Below are 17,973 nucleotides of genomic sequence, written 5' to 3' on the forward strand. Positions count from 1 at the left end.
CCTCCCCCTCCCCTTCCACTGCCAGCCTCCCCCTCCCCCTTCCTCCCTCCTCCCCCTCCCCTCCCTCCTCCCCTTCCCCTTCCTCCACCCCCCTCCCTTCCCCCTCCCCTCCCCTCCCCCTTCTCCTCCCCCCTTCCCCATTGCCCCACTCCATCCCCCTCAACCCCCCTTATCCTCCCTCCCCCCCCTCCCTCCCTCCCCCCTCCCCCTCCCTCCACCCACCTCCCTCCCTCCCTCCCTCCCCCTCCTTCCCTAGGAGATAGGTTTAAACTTTAAAATGTGAATAACTTTAAAAATATAACACCGATTTCAAAGAAACCTTTCCATTAGCACCAAAGGGACGACGGTGAGTAAGGTGGGCCAAAAAATTGTCGCGCTATCGTGTACCGTTTTGGCTGTAGTTCAGGAACAAACAAACAAACAAACGAGAGTTTTAGTATATAGATATGTGATAACGTGGGTGGCTTAGACAAGGTTGGCAGAAGGACCGGTTTCCATGCTGTATTCAGTGGCAACGCAGGCACTAGAGATTAAATGACCTATTCTTGCTTCTCATTCTGATGTTCTTATAATTGCTTTTTTTTTGTTGCGAAATGCTGGAGTAACTCAGCAGGTCAGGCAGCATCTCAGGAGAGAAGGAATGGGTGACATTTCGTGTCGAGACCCTTCTTCAGACTGAAGTCAGACTGAATCAGTCTGAAGAAGGGTCTCAACCCGAAACGTCACTCATTCCTTCTCTCCTGAGATGCTGCCTGACCTGCTGAGTTACTCCAGCATTTCGTGAAATAAATACCTTCGATTTGTACCAGCATCTGCAGTTATTTTCTTACACTTCTTATAATTGCTTATATATATTCACTAAAGATGTAGAAACAAGGGACTGCAGGTTTACAAAACAAAAATATAAAGTGTTGGAGTAACTCAGCGATTCAGGCAGCATCTCCGGAGTACATGGATAAATGATGTTTTCGGTTAGGACCCTTCGTAAGATCACAAGTCTGTAAGTTCTAGGAGCAGAATGAGGCCATTTGGCCCATCAAATCTTCTACGCCATTCAATCACGGCTGATCTATCTTTCCCTCTCAGCCCCATTCTCCTGCCTTCTCGCCATAACTCCTGACACCCGTACTAATCTATCAATCTCCGCACCTCATCAGGCTGATTGTAGTGGTGGGAGAAGGGAAGCTGAAAGAGTGGAGGGGGCAGGGCAAGGAACTGTAGATGCTGGTTTACAAAACAAAAACACAAAGCGATGGAGTAACTCAGCGGTCGGGTGGCACCTCTGGAGGACACGGATAGGTGACAATTCGGATCGGGACCCTTCTTCAGGTGTATGTTGGTAGGTAAGCAAAATAATGGTGTTAGAATTGATTAGTAGGACTGGATGTTACAATCCCTAGGGTTTGCACTACAATTGACTGCTGTTGTTCTTGGGGATGACCACTAGGTGCTACCATTCAGACATATCTTCAGTTGTGTACCTTTGACGTCACTGGGTGTTTCGGCCTTTTATTACAAGACACCCTCAGTCGAGGCAGGTCCACCACAGGGTGATCAGACCTGGGTGTGTGTCTTATGGTTAGCCTCTAGATGGTCACGTGGCAGCCCAGACAGCATCTCTTCTTTTCAGCCACAGCCAGTGTCTGCTCCGTTCGGCGGCTTTGGCAAGTTCTTTGATTGCCCTCCTTTGATCCTGCCGTCTGACTCCTACTTCCCTCAGGAGCCTTGCAGTGGAACTGGCTACAAAGCCCCTGCACCCCACCTCCACTGGACGCACTCTTACACTCCAACCTCGCTCCTCTGCCTCTACTGCAAGGTCGGAATATCTCAGCCTTTTCCTTTCATTTGCCTCGTCCACAGCCTCCTCCCAGGGAACCGTCAGCTCAATGATGAAAACACTCCGACAGGAGTTGGACCAGAGGGCGAGGTCTGGTCGCAGGTTGGTAGCTGCGATTTCAACTGGGAAGGAAAGCCTCTGGCCTAGGTCAACCCGCATTTCCCAGGCCCTGGCTGTGTTCAGTGGGCATGAGTTGAGAGGCGAATGCGCAAATAACTAGTTGGGAAGATTCCTTCTCTCTTTTTGAAAATCTTGTTTCAAATCTTGTTGATAAATACCAAGCTAAACTCATATTAAATTGACTTGAAGGTAATAGAAATGCTCACGAAAGGAAGATGATTACATTGAAAAGAAGTAGGAGCTGGGAATTGTGAACCCATTATGAACAAGCATAGAAAAATCAAAAACAATTTGATTCTGGGAAAGCAAGTAACTGGGTAATGTCAAACAGATTCTTTTGTAATGGCTCCATGTTATACTTTAAAATTATGTTTAAGCATCCGTGGGGTAACATCACGAAGATCAAGTGGTCTTAAATAAAAAGTCTTTCATAATGAAATGACTTCATGGTGGACAAAAGTAATTAGTTCCATTAACATAGCAAATCCATCAAATCCTACCTTCGAATAAACTTAGGACATAATTATTTTCATAAAAAGTGTAATTGCAATTTTTTTTTTTGCTCAGGCAACTCGAAGACTCTACCAGAATTAATAAAATCACATTTTTGCTTCTGCAATTCTTTCTCTCTGCTGCAAACTGACACATAAAATTAATATATAACGATGATTTTTTTTGTTTGTGACTTGCTGGGTAAACACGTTAATGGTGCTACTGAGACCATTATATTCCATCCTGTGTTTGGTCTGTTTGCTGATCTTTGCTAAAGTCATGAACATTCAAATGTACTTTTTTTCTCTCAAAGTTACTTTGTTCACAAGTTCATAAGTACTAGCATAATGAGGCCATTCAGCCCATCAAGTCTATTCCACCATTCAACCATGGCTGATCTATCTTTCCCTCTCAACCCCATTCCTCTGCCTTCTCCCCGTAACCCCTGACACCCATACTAATCAGGAATCTGTCAATCCCTACCTTAAAAATATCGATTGGCCTCCACAGCTTTCTGTGGCACTGAATTCCACAGATTCACTACCCACTGACTAAAGAAATCCCTCCTTATCTCCTGTTTAAGCATATGTGTGTTTATTCTAAGGCTATTGCCTCTGGTCCTTGACTCTCCCACTAGTGGAAACATCCTCTGCATATCCACTCCATCCAGGCCTTTCACTATTCGGTAAGTTTCACTGAGGTCCCCCCTCATCCTTCTAAACTCCAGCGAGGACAGTGCTGTCAAATGCTCATCATACGTTAACCCAATCATTTCTGGTATCATTCTCGTAAAACTTGCAGTATCCCAGACCTAAGCTCACTCTGATCCTGTGCACACGTGAATCCCGTGTTCACTGACTCAGTCTAGGAACATGTATATTTAAAAATCCTCGACGGATTTTTGGGTGGCACTGTGGCACAGCTGGTGGAGCTGCTGCCTCACAGTGCCTGAAATCCGGGTTCAATCCTGCCTGTGTGGAGTTTGCACGTTCTGCCTGTGACCGTGTGGGTTTCCTCCAGGTTCTCCGGTTTCCTCCCACATCCCAAAGCGGTGGGGGTTTGTTGGTTAATTGACCTCTGTAAAGTTGTGTAGGGAGTGGACGAGAAAGTGGGATAATAAAGAACTAGTGTGAAGGGGTGATCGATGGTCGGCGTGGACTCGGTGTGCCGAGGGGCCTGTTTCCTTGCTGTATCTTTCAATTGAATTTAGTTCCAGTGCAAATTAGGTTTGCAGGTTAAATGGCTTCTGTAAACTGCCCCTAGTGTGTAGGATATAAAAGTGGGATTACATAGAAGTGGTGTGCGGGTGATCGATGGTTGACCTGGACTCGGTGAGCCAAAATGCCTGTTTCCACACTGTATGTCTAAACTTCGGTTAGTTCAGCACTTAACCATCCAGAGAAAACCCACGCAGTCACAGGGAGAAAATGCAAACTCCATAGTTTGCACTCCATAGACAGCACCCATAGAGGGGATCGAACCTGGTGCTCTGGCGCTGTGAGGCAACAACTCTACCGTTGCGCCACTGTGCAACCCACCTTCTTTAGGTCTGGAGCAAGGAGTTACCTTTTCCTATTGAACAGCATCTGCCACCATCTTGCCCACACATTTACCCTCTCAACATATTTCCAAAACCTTTCCCAACCGTCCACACTGTGCCTCCTCGCTGGGTGCCACCTGTAAGCGTGGATATATATTCTTCTGTTCTTCCACCAAAGCCACTGACGTTGTCAAGCTGGAAAGGGTGCAGAGACGATTAACGAAGATGTTGCAGGGACTCGCGGGTCTGAGCTGTAAGGAGAGGTTGAGCAGGCTAGGGCTTTATTCCTCGGAGTGCAGGAGGGTGAGGGGTGATCTTATATACAAAATCATGAGAGGAATAGATCGGGTAAACGCACAAAGTCTCTTGCCAGGAGTAGGGGAATCGAGAACCAGAGGACCTAGATTTAAGGTGAAGGGGAAACGATTTAATAGGAATCTGAGGGGGTAACCTTTTCACGCAAAGCGTGGTGTGTGTTTGGAACAAGGTAGTTGAGGCAGGGACTATCGCAACGTTTCAGAAACATTTGGACAGGTACATAGATAAGGCAGGTTTAGAGCGATGTGGGTCAAACACAGGTAGGTGGCACTATGTAGATGGAACAAGTTGGTCGGTGTGGGCAAGTTGGGCTGAAGGGACTGTTTCCACGCTGTACGACTCTGACACTGATAAATGTCGCAGGAAAAACGTTGAAAATTCCCTAAGGACATAGCAGGTCTCACTCTGACAGCTTGAGTAAATACCCATTATCCATACTCTCTGCTTCCTCGCTTTTAACCATTGCGTGCTGCAGGCATTTAAACAATTCTTCTTCCTTAGAATCAATAAAACCATTGTCTAAAATGGAAGACGCATCACAACGAATCATCGCGGAAGAGAAAAATGGTATGCAGCGATGACTTTCATTATTCTACATCAGATCCTTTTAAAGAAAGCCTTAAATCTTTCCCACGGGTTTGGACCAGTGGGTCTATGAATTGAAACATTTTTGGTTTGAGAAAGGAACAAGAGGAAAAAGGGACAACTAATCATCAGAAAATTAGCCGCAGATCAGGTGATGAATCAACAACTGAGGAGGAGCGAAGAAAAATAATTGCCTTCATCAGACTTTAGTTTAGTTTAGTGCAGTGCAATACAGTGCAGAAACAGGCCCTTCGGCCCACTGAGTCCACGCCGACCAGCAATCGTGTGTAGGACATTACACTAGCACTGGGACAATTGACAATTTTACAAAACCAATTAACATACAAACCTATACGTCTCCTGGCCTTCATTTCCTTGCCTCATCTCCCCCCTTATCCCTTATTTTCTCTTCTTTTACTTCTTTCAGGATCAGTTCGGCATTAACCCAGTCACTTCATTTACAGTGTGATCGTCTATAAACACCAATTTTATTTTTTTTAAATTGAAGGTTGGGGAGGACGAAACGATAATAATAAGGCATATTTGCAGTGAAGAAATGGGAATGAACATTTCTTTAGTGCAGATTTACACACGGGCCATTAAACAGTGCTCTGAATTCCAACTGTTCCCCATCACTGAGCCTACTGTTGTTACCGATCACCTTGAGTGCCTCTGTCAAAACCAAACCATTTGCATTCTGAAAAGGTTATTTAGAATCAGTTAGATTGGAATTCGTGCCTGCTTACCTTGAGTGGGCTCCTATGTTCCCACCACCTTAGTCCATGAGGTGTTTGTTCCATCAACTTTGCGAATGAAAAGACTTTTCAATCTATCATTTAATGGCAACAATAACATTTCTCCCTCTTCCCATCCATCCCTCCCTCCCTCCCTCCCTCCCTCCCTCCCTCCCTCCCTCCCTCCCTCCCTCCCTCCCTCCCTCCCTCCCTCCCTCCCTCCCTCCCTCCCTCCCTCCCTCCCTTCCTTCCTCCCTCCCTCCCTCCCTCCCTCCCTACCTTTCTCTGGCTTTACATTTCACAGAAGATAGACACAAAAAGCTGGAGTAACTCAGTGGGTCAGGCATAATTTCTGGAGAAAAGGAATAGGTGACGTTTCGGGTCGAGAAAGGTCTATTCCTTTTCCTTTTCTCCGGAGATGCTGCCTGACCCGCTGAATTACTCCAGCATTTTGTGTCTCCCTTTACATTTCACACCTCTCCTCTCCTTATCTGATACCCTTTTGCAAGTAAGAAGGGTCCTGACCCGAAATGTTACCCATCCATTTTCTCCAGAGATGCTGCTTGACCCGGAGTTACTCCAGCATTTTATGTCTATCTTCGGTATAAACCAGCATCCTCTGTTCGTTTCCACACAAGAATGTCATTGTCCCGTTTTGGGACATCTGACAATAAAATGCTCAGAATAAAAGGACGCACCCTTAGAGAGGAGATGAGGGGGAATTTCGTTAGTTGAGGTGAATAAGTCATCGGAGCAGAATTAGGCCATCCGACCCATCAAGTCTATTCCGCCATTCAATCATGGCTGATCTATCTATCTTTCCCTCTCAACCCCATTCTCCTGTCTTTTCCTCATAACGCCTGGCACCCGTACTAATCAAGAATCTGCCAATCTCCACCTTAAAAATACCCATTGTCTTAGCCTCTACAGCCATCTGTGGCAATAAACTCCACAGTTTCACCACCCTCTGACTAAAGAGATTCGTCCTCAACTCCATTCTGAAGGTAAAGTCCATGTATTCTGAGTCTCTCTCTCTTATGCTACGCAGCGTCCAAAAGGCGTTAAATGCTTCCTGCTGTCTAGAAAGGGCTGTGATGGGTGCTATAGACAGGTAATTAGTCATCCCGTCGAGTTTATTGTCATGTGCACAAGTAAAGAGAGATTCAGGTGCAATAAAAATCTTGCTTGGAGCAGCATCACAGGCGTGCAGACACACACAACACACAGAAATATAAATTAGACATAAATTACACGTTAAATTCTGCAAGACAGTAAAAAGAAAAAAACAGTTTGTGCAAAATAAACAATTCTTCAAAAGAACAGTCATGAGTTATTGTCAATAAAACACTCCCACTTTCATGACTCTCACTCGTCATCACTCCAGGTGCACACAAACCTCCCTGTCACCTGTTCCAGAGTAGTTCACGAGGCACTTCCATAGGGTAGGAGTCTGTTAAAGATTCCTTCTGCATAAATTAGATGGAGTCACAGAGTCATGCGGCACAGAAACCGGCCCTTCAGCCTAACTTGCCATTGCTGACCCAGGTGCCCATCTACACTGGACTCACCTCCCTGCATTTGGCCCATATCCTTCCAAACCTTTAGAGGAAATGGGCCTCACAGTGCCAAAGACCTGGGATTGGTCCAGACCTCGGGGTGCTGTCTGTGTGGAGCTTGCACTTTCTCCCTGTGACTGCCTGGGGTTCCATTGGGTGTTCTGGTTTCCTCCCGCATCCCAAAGTCGTGCGGGTTTGAAGATTAGTTGGCCTTCTGTAAATTGCACCGAGTGTGTAGGGAGTGGATGAGAAATTGGGATAACATAAAACCGGCCTGAACAGGTGATCGATGGTCGGTGTGGACTCGGTGGGCCGAAGGACCTGTTTCCATGCTGTATCTTTCAATCAATAAAAACAAATGTTTCAAAGACGTCTCTGACAACCTTTGCAAATTAATATTTTGCTTATAGAGTCATAGAGTCATACAGCGTGGAAACAGGCCTTTCGGCCCAACTTTCCCATGCCGACCAACGTGCCCCACCGACACTCTACTTAGAATCTGTTTGGTTCAGCCACAGCTGTGGTACTGCACACAGATCTGGTCAGTACAATATTGGCAGGGCATGATTACACTGTCCAGGATGCAGAGGAGATTCTGTTATCTGGAGAGGGTTGTGCAAGAAGGAACTGCAGATGCTGGTTTAAACCGAAGAAAGGCACAAAAGGATGGAGTAACTCAGCAGGACAGGCAACATCTCTGGAGAGAAGGAATGGGTGACGTTTCGGGCTGAGACCCTTCTTCAGTCGGAAGAAGGGTCTCGACCCGAAACATCGTTGATTCCTTCTCTCCAGAGATGCTGCCTGCCCTGCTGAGTTACTCCAGCTTTTTGTGTCTATCGGGATAGGGTTCGTCAGTTCTGAAGTTTTTCAGTTGTAAGAGCAGAATTAGGGCATTCAGCCCATTAAGTGTACACGCTATTCAATCATGGCTGATCTATCTTTCCCTCTCAACCCCATTCTCCTACACACCCATAACCCCTGACACGATTACTAATCAAGAATCTGTCAATCAGCAACCTTAAAAATATCTATTGACGGCCGCCACAGCCTTCTGTGATGATGGATTCCACAGATTCACCATCCTCTCCCAAAAGAAATTCCTCCTCATATTTCTAAAGGCACATAATTTTATTCTGAGGCCATGTTGTCTGGTCCTCTCCATATCTAGGCCTCTATCCAGGCCTACGGTCAGGGAGGGTGAATCTGTGAATTCATTGCCACAGACGGCTGTGGAGGCCGAGTCAGTGGATATTTTTAAGGCGCCAGTTGACAGGTTCCTAATTAGTACGGATGTCAGGAGTTATGGGGAGAAGGTAGGAGAATGGGATTGAGAGGGAAAGATGGATCAGCCATGATTGAATGGTGGAGTAGACTTAATTGGCCGAATGGCCTCATTTTGCTCCTATCTTGATTTATGAATATGAATTTATTGACAACAGTTAGCCAAGTTAGACAAGGCCCAAAGGAACTGTTTCTGAGCTGTATGACCTAGACCCTGGTGGGATTGGGGGAGGGGGGGAGTGGGGGGTGGGGTAACAAGCCATGTAAAAGGGGCAGTGGTACATAGTGGGGTGCTGTGGGAGGGGTGTGGGGCAGGGGCAATGGGAAGACCATTTCCTACCGTGCTAAACAATGCCTGAGTTGCAACGTACTGCAGATGCTGGAATCGTGAGCAAAAACGCAAAGTGCTGGAGTAACTCAGCAGGTCAGTCAGCATCTGTGGAGGGAACGAAGATGGATCCCGACCCAAAACGTCGCCTTTCCATTCCCTCCGCAGAGGCTGCTTGACCCGCTGCGTTACCTCAGCACTCTGTGCTGTGAGTAAGTCTGGTTACTAAACTGGTTTAAGTCAGATGGACAGCATATTGATTGCACCAATAGAGAAGTCAATCATCACCAAAGATATTATGTTCAAATCCTCCACAAAGCTCTGTTCACAACAGGACAGCTTGCACCATCAATTAAACTGACAGACAGAGGAGCAACTTCGCGGGATGTGTTTTTTCTCCCTGTCTATTTTTAAAAACATTGACTCGCGCATAGCACAGAACGAGACGAGCCTGTTAATTCTGACTGACTCAAAAGCAGACCAGTGCAGCTGCTGCATAGCAAGGAACTGCAGATGCCAGGTTACTCCGAAGATAACCACAACTGGTGCACAGTGGCGCAGAGGTTGAGTTGCTGCCTTACAGCGCCAGAGATGACCACAGGTGTTGTCCGTATGGAGTTTGTACATTCTTCCCGTGACCTGCGTCGGTTTTCTCTGGGGGCGATACTTAACCCCCACACTCCAAAGACGTGCAGGTTTATAGGTCACTTTGCTTTGGTAATATTGTAAATTGTTCCTAGTGTGTGTGTGGGATAGTATAGGTGTGCGGGGATCACTGTTTGGCGGGCCGAAGGACCTGTTTGACCGCATTGTATCTCTAAACTAAACTGAACAAAACTAAAAAAAAAATGCTGGAGTAACTCAGTGGGGTCAGGCAGCATCTCAGGAGAAAAGGAATCGGTGACGTTTCGTGTCAAGACACTTCTTCCGACCAAGAGTCAGGGGAGAGGGAAACGAGAGGTATGAAAAGGCACAATGAACAAATGAAAAACAGACATGCAAAGGACAAATCAAAGTCAGCCAGTTGAGCACGGAGAGGTGGAGCCCACAGTGATCCATTGATCGCTGTGGAGAAGCTGATAACCAGTGGATAAAGACAGTGAAACTCAACAGGATGACAGTGAAACTAGTGCAATGACTAGGGTAGGGGAGGGTCAGAGAGAGAGAGAGAGAGAGGGAATGCAAGGGTTACTTGAAGTTAGAGAAATCAAGATTCATTTTTCATCCCATCTTCGTCCAGCTGTTCCACGGGTTTCATTTCTTTCACTATTATTTCTTGCGCTCCAGCTTTTTGAATATGAATATGAATATGAATAAGTTTATTGGCCAAGTATGCATATACAAGGAATGTGCCTTGGTGCTCCGCTCACAAACGACAACACAAACATACAGTTAACAATTAAGAATAAAACATAACCACATCAAAACAGTAAGGATACAACATTACGGTCTAAACATGTGGGTGAAAATAAACCAGAGCAAAAAAGTGACTACAGACTTTGGTTATTGAGTAGAACTATCACTCGTGGAAAAAAAGCTGTTTTTATGTCTGGCTGTGGCTGCTTTGACAGTCCGGAGTCACCTTCCAGAGGGAAGTGCTTCGAAGAGTTTATGGCCAGGGTGAGAGGGATCAGAGATGATCTTGCCCGCTCGCTTCCTGGCCCTTGCAGTGTACAGTTCGTCAATGGGGGGAATGTTGCAGCCAACAACCTTCTCAGCTGTGCGAACGATCCATTGCAGCCTCCGGATGTCGTGCTTGGTGGCTGAGACAAACCAGACCATGATGGAGAAGGTGAGGACGGACTCAATGATAGCAGTATAGAATTGGACCATCATTGCCTGTGGCAGATTGTGTTTTCTCAGCTGCCGCAGGAAGTACATCCTCTGTTGGGCCTTTTTGACTGTGGAGTCGATGGTGGCCCCCCATTTAAGGTCCCTGGAGATGATGGTTCCAAGGAACTTAAATGACTCCACAGATGTGACTATGGTGTTGTTGATGGTGAGTGGGGGGAGGAGAGGGGGATCTCTTCGAAAGTCTACAACTAGTTCCACTGTCTTGAGAGCATTGAGCTCTAGGTTGTTGCGATGGCACCAGGACGCCAGCTGTGTCACTTCCCGTCTGTTGGCAGATTCCGCCCCATCCTGGATCAGTCCAATCGGGGTTGTGTCGTCTGCAAACTTGAGGAGCTTGACAGAGGAGTCTGTGGAGGTGCAGTCGTTGGTATAGTTGAAGTTAGCCCTGCTGGGAATGCTCAGTAAATGGACAAGAAAATTGCATTAAGTTTTGAGAACCATGTTATAGGAAATATGTTGCCAAGCTGGAAAAGGGTACAGAGAAAATTTACCAGGATGTTGCAGGACTCGAGGGCCTGAGCTATAGGGAGAGGTTGAGCAGGCTAGGACTCTATTCCTTGGAGCACAGGAGAATGAGGGGTGATCTTATGGTGGTGTACAAGATCATGAGAGGAATAGATTGGGTAAAGCACAAAGTCTCTTGCTCAGAATCGGAGAATCGAGAAACAGAGGACATAGGTTTAAGCTGAGGGGAATAAGATTTAATAGGAACCTGAGGAGTATTTTTTTTACACAAAGGGCTTGGTGGGTGTATGGATCGAACTGCCAGAGGAGGTAGTTGAGGCAGATACTATCGCAATGTTTAAGAAACATATAGACTGGTACATGGCTGGCACTTGTTTAGAGGAAGATGGGCCAAACACAGGTAGGTGAGACTAGTTTAGATGGGACATGTAGGTTGGTGCATGAAAGTTTGGATGGGTTTTCTCTGGGTGCTCCGGTTTCCTCCCACACACCAAAGACCTACAGGTTTTTGATTTGTTAGGTTAATTGATTTGGTAGAATTGTAAATTGTCCCTAGGGTGTGTAGGATAGTGTTAATGTGCAGTGATCGTTGGTCGGCACGGACTTGGTGGGCCGAAGGGCTTGTTTCCGCCCTGTATCTTTAAACTAAACTAAAATGATGGTGGAGCTTGCTGCTATGTTCCAGTTGGCCACAGAAGACATGAAACTGATGGACATTCAAGTAATTCATCTGGACAACCAGGGGGGCTATGTGAGGATGCTGTTCATTGACTTTAGTTCAGCATTCAACACAATAGTCCCCAGCAGACTGGTTGAGAAGCTACTGGAACTGGGGCTTAGCACCCCTCTGTGTGCCTGGGTCCTGGACTTTCTCACTGCCAGGCCCCAAGTGGTCAGGATGGGGGAACACACATCTAGCTCCCTCACCCTGAACATAGGATCCCCCCCAGGGCTGCGTCCTTAGCCCCCTACTGTACTCCCTGTACACACATGACTGTGGGGCCAGGTTCAGCTCAAACTCCATCATCAAGTTTGCTGATGACACTGTGGTGGTGGGCCGGATCTCCAACAACGATGAGAAGGCCTACCGGGAGGAAGTGGCTGATCTGGCACTCTGGTGTCAGGACAATAGCCTCCTCTTGAATGTCACTAAAACGAAGGAGCTGATTGTGGACTTCAGAAGGGCTAAACATCCAAGGACGTACACGCCACTGGAGATAAATGGGTCTACTGTGGATAGGGTGAGCAGTTTTAAATACTTGGGAGTCCGCATCACAGAGGATCTGACGTGGGCAACGCACATTGCCGCACTGGTGGGTAAGGCAAAGCAGCGCCTTTACCACCTCAGACAGCTGAGGAAATTCAGAGTGTCACTGAGGATCCTTCAGTGCTTCTACTCTGGGGCTGTAGAGAGCATCCTGTCCGGCAACATTCAGGCTGGTTTGGGAACAGCTCTGCCCAGGACAGGATGGCCCTGCAGAGAGTAGTGCGTTCGGCAGAACATACCATGGGAACTACACTCGTCCCCCTGCAGGGCCTATACATCAGGAGGTGCAGATCCAGAGCCAGCAATATCATGAGGGACCCCTGCCACCCCAGTAACAGACTGTTCCAGATGCTACAATTAGGCAAACGCCTCTGCTGTCACGCTGTAAAAACGGAGAGGATGAGACGGAGTTTCTTCCCACAGGCCATCAGGACTGTCAACTTTTATAACCCCAGAGACTAAATTTTTGTCTATACTATAGTAACTTATTAACTTTATTTATATGCTGTAACTGTAATTCTTTTTTGTGCACAATCCGCAGGCATTGCCACTTTCATTTCACTGCACATCGTGTATGTGTATGTGACAAATAAATTTGACATGACTTGACATTATAATTAATTTTGTGGAAGATGCCATCAAAAACATCCATTAACATTGAGTCTTGGCCTATCGATAGCAAAGTGACCACAAGATCCATTTCTATCCTATTTGAAATGTAAAACAAAACACAGCTTGTGGAGAAGCTAATGTAACCTTCGTGTAAGTTTTGTATTCCGAATATCGATTGCATTCTGACTGCAAGATAATATTTAATCCCTGTGAAAAGATTTGCAGCTGAGCTACGGCCTTGATCGGCTTTGCTCCTGGTATCTCATTGCTCTGTGTTATTTTGAGGGGTAGGGAAAATGTGAGTGGAAGGAACCAGCCCTTGGAATTGTGATGTTTAGAAACATAGAAACATAGAAAATAGGTGCAGGAGGAGGCCATTCGGGCCAGCACCGCCATTCATTGTGATCATGGCTGATCGTCCCCAATCAATAACCCGTGCCTGCCTTCTCCCCATATCCCTTGATTCCACTAGCCCCTAGAGCTCTATCTAACTCTCTCTTAAATCCATCCAGTGATTTGGCTTCCACTGCGCTCTGTGGCAGAGAATTCCACAAATTCAGAACTCTCTGGGTGAAAAAGTTCCTTCTCACCTCAGTATTAAATGACCTCCCCTTTATTCTAAGACAGCGGCCCCTGGTTCTAGACTCGCCCAACATTGGGAACATTTTTCCTGTATCTAGCTTGTCCATGATATCCCTTTCATAAATCCATGCTGACTTGGACTTATCCTTTTACTGCTATCCAAATGCACCGTTATTACCTCTTTAATAATTTGTTGCAGTCACGGAAACATGGTCGCAGGAAGGGCATGACCGGCAGCTTCATTAGTTTAGTTTAGTTGAGTTTCGAGATACAGCATGGAAACAGGCCCCTTGGCCCACCGAATCACCCGCCCATCAGCAATCTCCGTACACTAACACTATCCTACACATTAGGGACAATTTATCATTTTAACCAAAGCCAATTAACCTACACTGCCACCCAGCAGTGTTTGGAGTGTGGGAAAAAACCCGAGCATTCGGAGAAAACCCACGCGGGTCATATCATATCATATCATATATATACAGCCGGAAACAGGCCTTTTCGGCCCTCCAAGTCCGTGCCGCCCAGTGATCCCCGTACATTAACACTATCCTACACCCACTAGGGACAATTTTTACATTTACCCGGCCAATTAACCTACATACCTGTACGTCTTTGGAGTGTGGGAGGAAACCGAAGATCTCGGAGAAAACCCACGCAGGTCACGGGGAGAACGTACAAACTCCTTACAGTGCAGCACCCGTAGTCAGGATCGAACCTGAGTCTCCGGCGCTGCATTCGCTGTAAAGCAGCAACTCTACCGCTGCGCTACCGTGCCGCCCACGCAGGTCGCGGAGAGAACGCACAGACAGCACCCGTGGTCAGGATCGAACCCTGGTCCCTGGTGCTGTGAGGCAGCAACTATACTGCTGCGCCACCATGCTGTCCTGATTTTGTGCCTATCCTGACTGTGTAGCTCCATGTGTACCGTTTAATGCATCAGTGCAAGCAATAATGAGATGAAAACCAGTGTGTGACCAATGGCCAGTGCAGGCTCTATAGGCCGAAGGACCTATTTATGCACTGATGACTCAATGACTATGACCATCAATTAGCTTGTTCTTTTTTTTCAGAAATAAAAGGCGTCAAACTGATTTTCAGTCGGCTGCAGAAGAAAAGGACCGTCTGCATTCTATCAGAGTTGTGCGCTTTGCTGGTTGGTTATAGAGTGACCCCCGGCCTCCGCAGGTCTGCCCCAGTTGTTCCCTACGTGCAAAGTGCTCCTCCCTCCCTGGGAATGTTAAACCATTGCAGCTGGTGGACCTGTCTAATGGGATGTGCTCTGGTGGATTGCTGGCTGATGACCCTTGTCTATTCAGAGCAACATCGAGCCGAGACTCAACGTCCTCAAATCCATCGCGTCAAGCGCAAGTGGGTGTGGAACCAGTTCTTTGTGGTTGAAGAGTACATCGAAGATGAACCACTCCGTATCGGGAAGGTAAGCCATGAGCTTTGGAGTCATAGTCACAGTTTACAGCATGTCCGTCCATGCCGACCAAGATGCCTCATACAAATGAGTCAGATTAGATATTAAATTCAGAAGATGGGTCTAGACCCTTCTCTCCAGAGATGCTGTCTGTCCCGCTGAGTTACTCCAGCATTTTGTGTCTATCCTGTTATAGCTTCACAGAGTTCACTCAGTTTATATCTAATCTAGCTAGTTTAGTCGAGGCATCTTGGTCGGCATGGAAGAAGGGCCTGGTGTAGGAAAGGTGTTGTCAAACTGGAAAAGGTGTAGAGAGGCTTTACGAGGATATCACCATGGACTCAAGGGCCTGAGCTACAGGGAGAGGTTGAGCACACCAGGACTCTAAACCTTGGAGCGCAGGAGGATGAGGGGTGATCTTAAAGAGGTTGTTCTGTCATCTGCTGGAGGACAACAGCAAAGCAGAGAGTGTAGGAAGGAACTGCAGATGCTGGTTTACACCAAAAATAGACACAAAGTGCTGGTGTAAAGCAGCGGGTCAGGCAGCATCTCTGGAGAAAAGGAATAGGTGACGTTTTGGGTGGAGGCCCTTCTTCAGGCTGAGAGTCTGGGGAAAGGGAGACTAGAGGTATGAAAAGGTTCAGAACAAATTAGATGACCGGCGACCAAGGAAAGGTGGTCCCAGTGTGTGGGATAGTGCTGGTTGTAGGGATTGCTGGTCGGCGATGACTCGGTGGGCCAAAGGGCCTGTTTCCGCACTATATCTCTAAACTAATCTAAATTTTAAAAGTCTACGTTCCGGTTCTTACGAGCAGTGCCTGTCCCAGACAAGCTGGATGGCATCCCCCTGTGGCTTCTGTTCGACCATGGGGGACCAGCTTTGCTAACCAGGGAAATGGCATTCCATTAACCGCACGGATCAATTACCACCCACAGATACACTCCGACTCAGACACGGGCAACGGGACGCTGAGATACACGTTGAGTGGAGAGGGAGCCGGCACCATATTCACCATCAATGAAGATAAGGGAGACATCTACGTCATGAAGAAGCTGGACCGAGAGCAGAAGCCATCCTACACACTCCGGGCACAAGTGGTGAACAGGGCTACCAAGCAGTTCGCCGAGCCCGAGTCAGAGTTCAACATTAAGGTCCAGGACATCAACGACAATGAACCCAGGTTTCTAGACGGGCCGTACTTCGCCACCGTCCCCGAGATGTCCCCTGAGGGTAAGCGTGGAAAACGATATTAGAATAAAGGGAAAGAGTAAGCCAGTCATCTCTCCCCTGCTCGAAACGCTGGAGTAAGTCAGCGGGTCAGGCAGCATCTCTAGAGAAAAGGAATAGGTGATGTTTCGGGTCGAGATCCTTCTTTCGGCTGAGAATCAGGGGAGACGGTAACTAGATCTATGAAAAGGTACAAAGAACGAATGAAAGGCCAGCATCAATATTCTTTGCAAATCTTTCATTCGTCCTTTGTACATTTTTATATCTCTAATTTCCCTTTCTCCGGACTCTCAGTCTGAAGAAGGGTCTCGACCTGAAACCCATTTCTGTTCTCCAGAGATGCTGCCTGTCCCAGTGAGTTACTCCAGCATTTTGTGTCCATCTTTGATGTAAACTAGCATCTGCAGTTCCTTCCTACAAGGCGACACGGTGGCGCAGCGTTAGAGTTGCCGCCTTACAGCGAATGCAGCGCCGGAGACCCGGGTTCGATCCCGACTACGGGTGCTGTCTGTACGGAGTTTGTACGTTCTCCCCGTGACCTGCGTGGGTTTTCTCTGAGATCTTCGGTTTCCTCCCACACTCCAAAGACGTACAGGTTTGTAGGTTAATTGACTTGGCAAATGTAAAAATTGTCCTTGGTGTGTGTAGGATAGTGTTAATGTGCGGGGATCGCTGGTCGGCGCGGACCCGGTGGGCCGAAAGAGCCTGTTTCCGCGCTGTATCTCTAAACTCTAAACATTCTCTCCTTCTTGATGCTGGTTTATTTTTTAACGAAGCCAATTAACCTGCAAACCTGTACGTCTTTGGAGTGTGGGAGGAAACCGGAGCGCCCGGGGAAAACCCGCGCAGTCACGGGGAGAAAGTACAAACTCCATACAGACAGCACCCGTGGTCAGGATTGAACACGGGTCTCTGGCGCTGTGAGGCAGCAACTCTACCGCTGCTGAGCCTCTGCGTAAACTGAGCCTCTGCGTAGCCCATAAGGATGGTGAAAGCAGAGCTTTCAATCCCATTTAAGGCTGAACTAGATAGACTCCAGCTAATCAGGGAGAAGCAGGTGAATCTCCCAAGACAAATTCAAAATTACATAGACTTACTGTCCTCTGAATGAGAAAACCTCTCCTTGTCTGAGGGCCTGAGCTATAGGGAGAGGTTGAACAGGTCAGGACCCTATTCCTTGGAGTGCAGGATGTTGAGCGGTTTAGAGTTTAGTTTAGTTTACTTTACTTTAGTTTAGTTTACCCTAGTTTAGAGATTCAGCGTGGAAACAGGCACCGACCAGCACTCCCCATAGACTAGCACAATCCTGCACACTCGGGACAATTTGCAATTTCTGTCTTTGTACCCGGAGAAATCTCACGCAGTCACAGGGAGAACGTACAAACTTCGTGCAGACAGCAGCCATAGTCTGGATCAAAGCCTGACTTAAAAGAATGGGTCAACTGTGCTTGTATTCACTGGAATTTGGAAGGATGAGAGGGGATCTTACAGAAACTTATTAAATTCTTAATGGATTGGACAGGCTAAATGCAGGAAAAAATGTTTCCAATGTTGGGGGAGTGCGGAACCAGAGGTCACAGTTTAAGAATAAGGGGTAGGCCATTTAGGACTGAGATGAGGAAAAACATCTTCACCCAGAGAGTTGCGAACCTGTGGAATTCTCTGCCACAGAGGGCAGTGGAGGCCAATTCATTGGATGTTTTCAAGAGAGAGTTAGATTTAGCTCTTGGGGCTAAAGGAATCAAGGG

The 17,973-nt window shown here is 47.1% G+C and overlaps 1 protein-coding gene across 4 annotated transcripts in view; it reads left to right on the plus strand.

Moving 5' to 3' along the window:
- The window catches only part of LOC144593193 (cadherin-7-like), a 74,517-nt gene that overhangs the window by 14,577 nt on the left and 41,967 nt on the right, over positions 1 to 17,973 (plus strand). For 3 of the 4 annotated variants that reach the window (XM_078398680.1, XM_078398678.1, XM_078398681.1), the window contains exons 1-2: positions 14,749 to 15,009; positions 15,934 to 16,228. In XM_078398680.1, coding sequence (XP_078254806.1) covers positions 14,809 to 15,009; positions 15,934 to 16,228 — 496 coding nt within the window. In that variant the 5' untranslated portion in view covers positions 14,749 to 14,808. Of the gene's footprint in view, positions 1 to 14,644; positions 15,010 to 15,933; positions 16,229 to 17,973 lie in introns of those variants that run through there. The other variant, XM_078398682.1, reaches the window with a different exon arrangement.

This window comes from Rhinoraja longicauda, chromosome 4, assembly GCF_053455715.1.
Source record: "Rhinoraja longicauda isolate Sanriku21f chromosome 4, sRhiLon1.1, whole genome shotgun sequence".
In the NCBI taxonomy this organism is placed as follows: domain Eukaryota; kingdom Metazoa; phylum Chordata; class Chondrichthyes; order Rajiformes; family Arhynchobatidae; genus Rhinoraja; species Rhinoraja longicauda.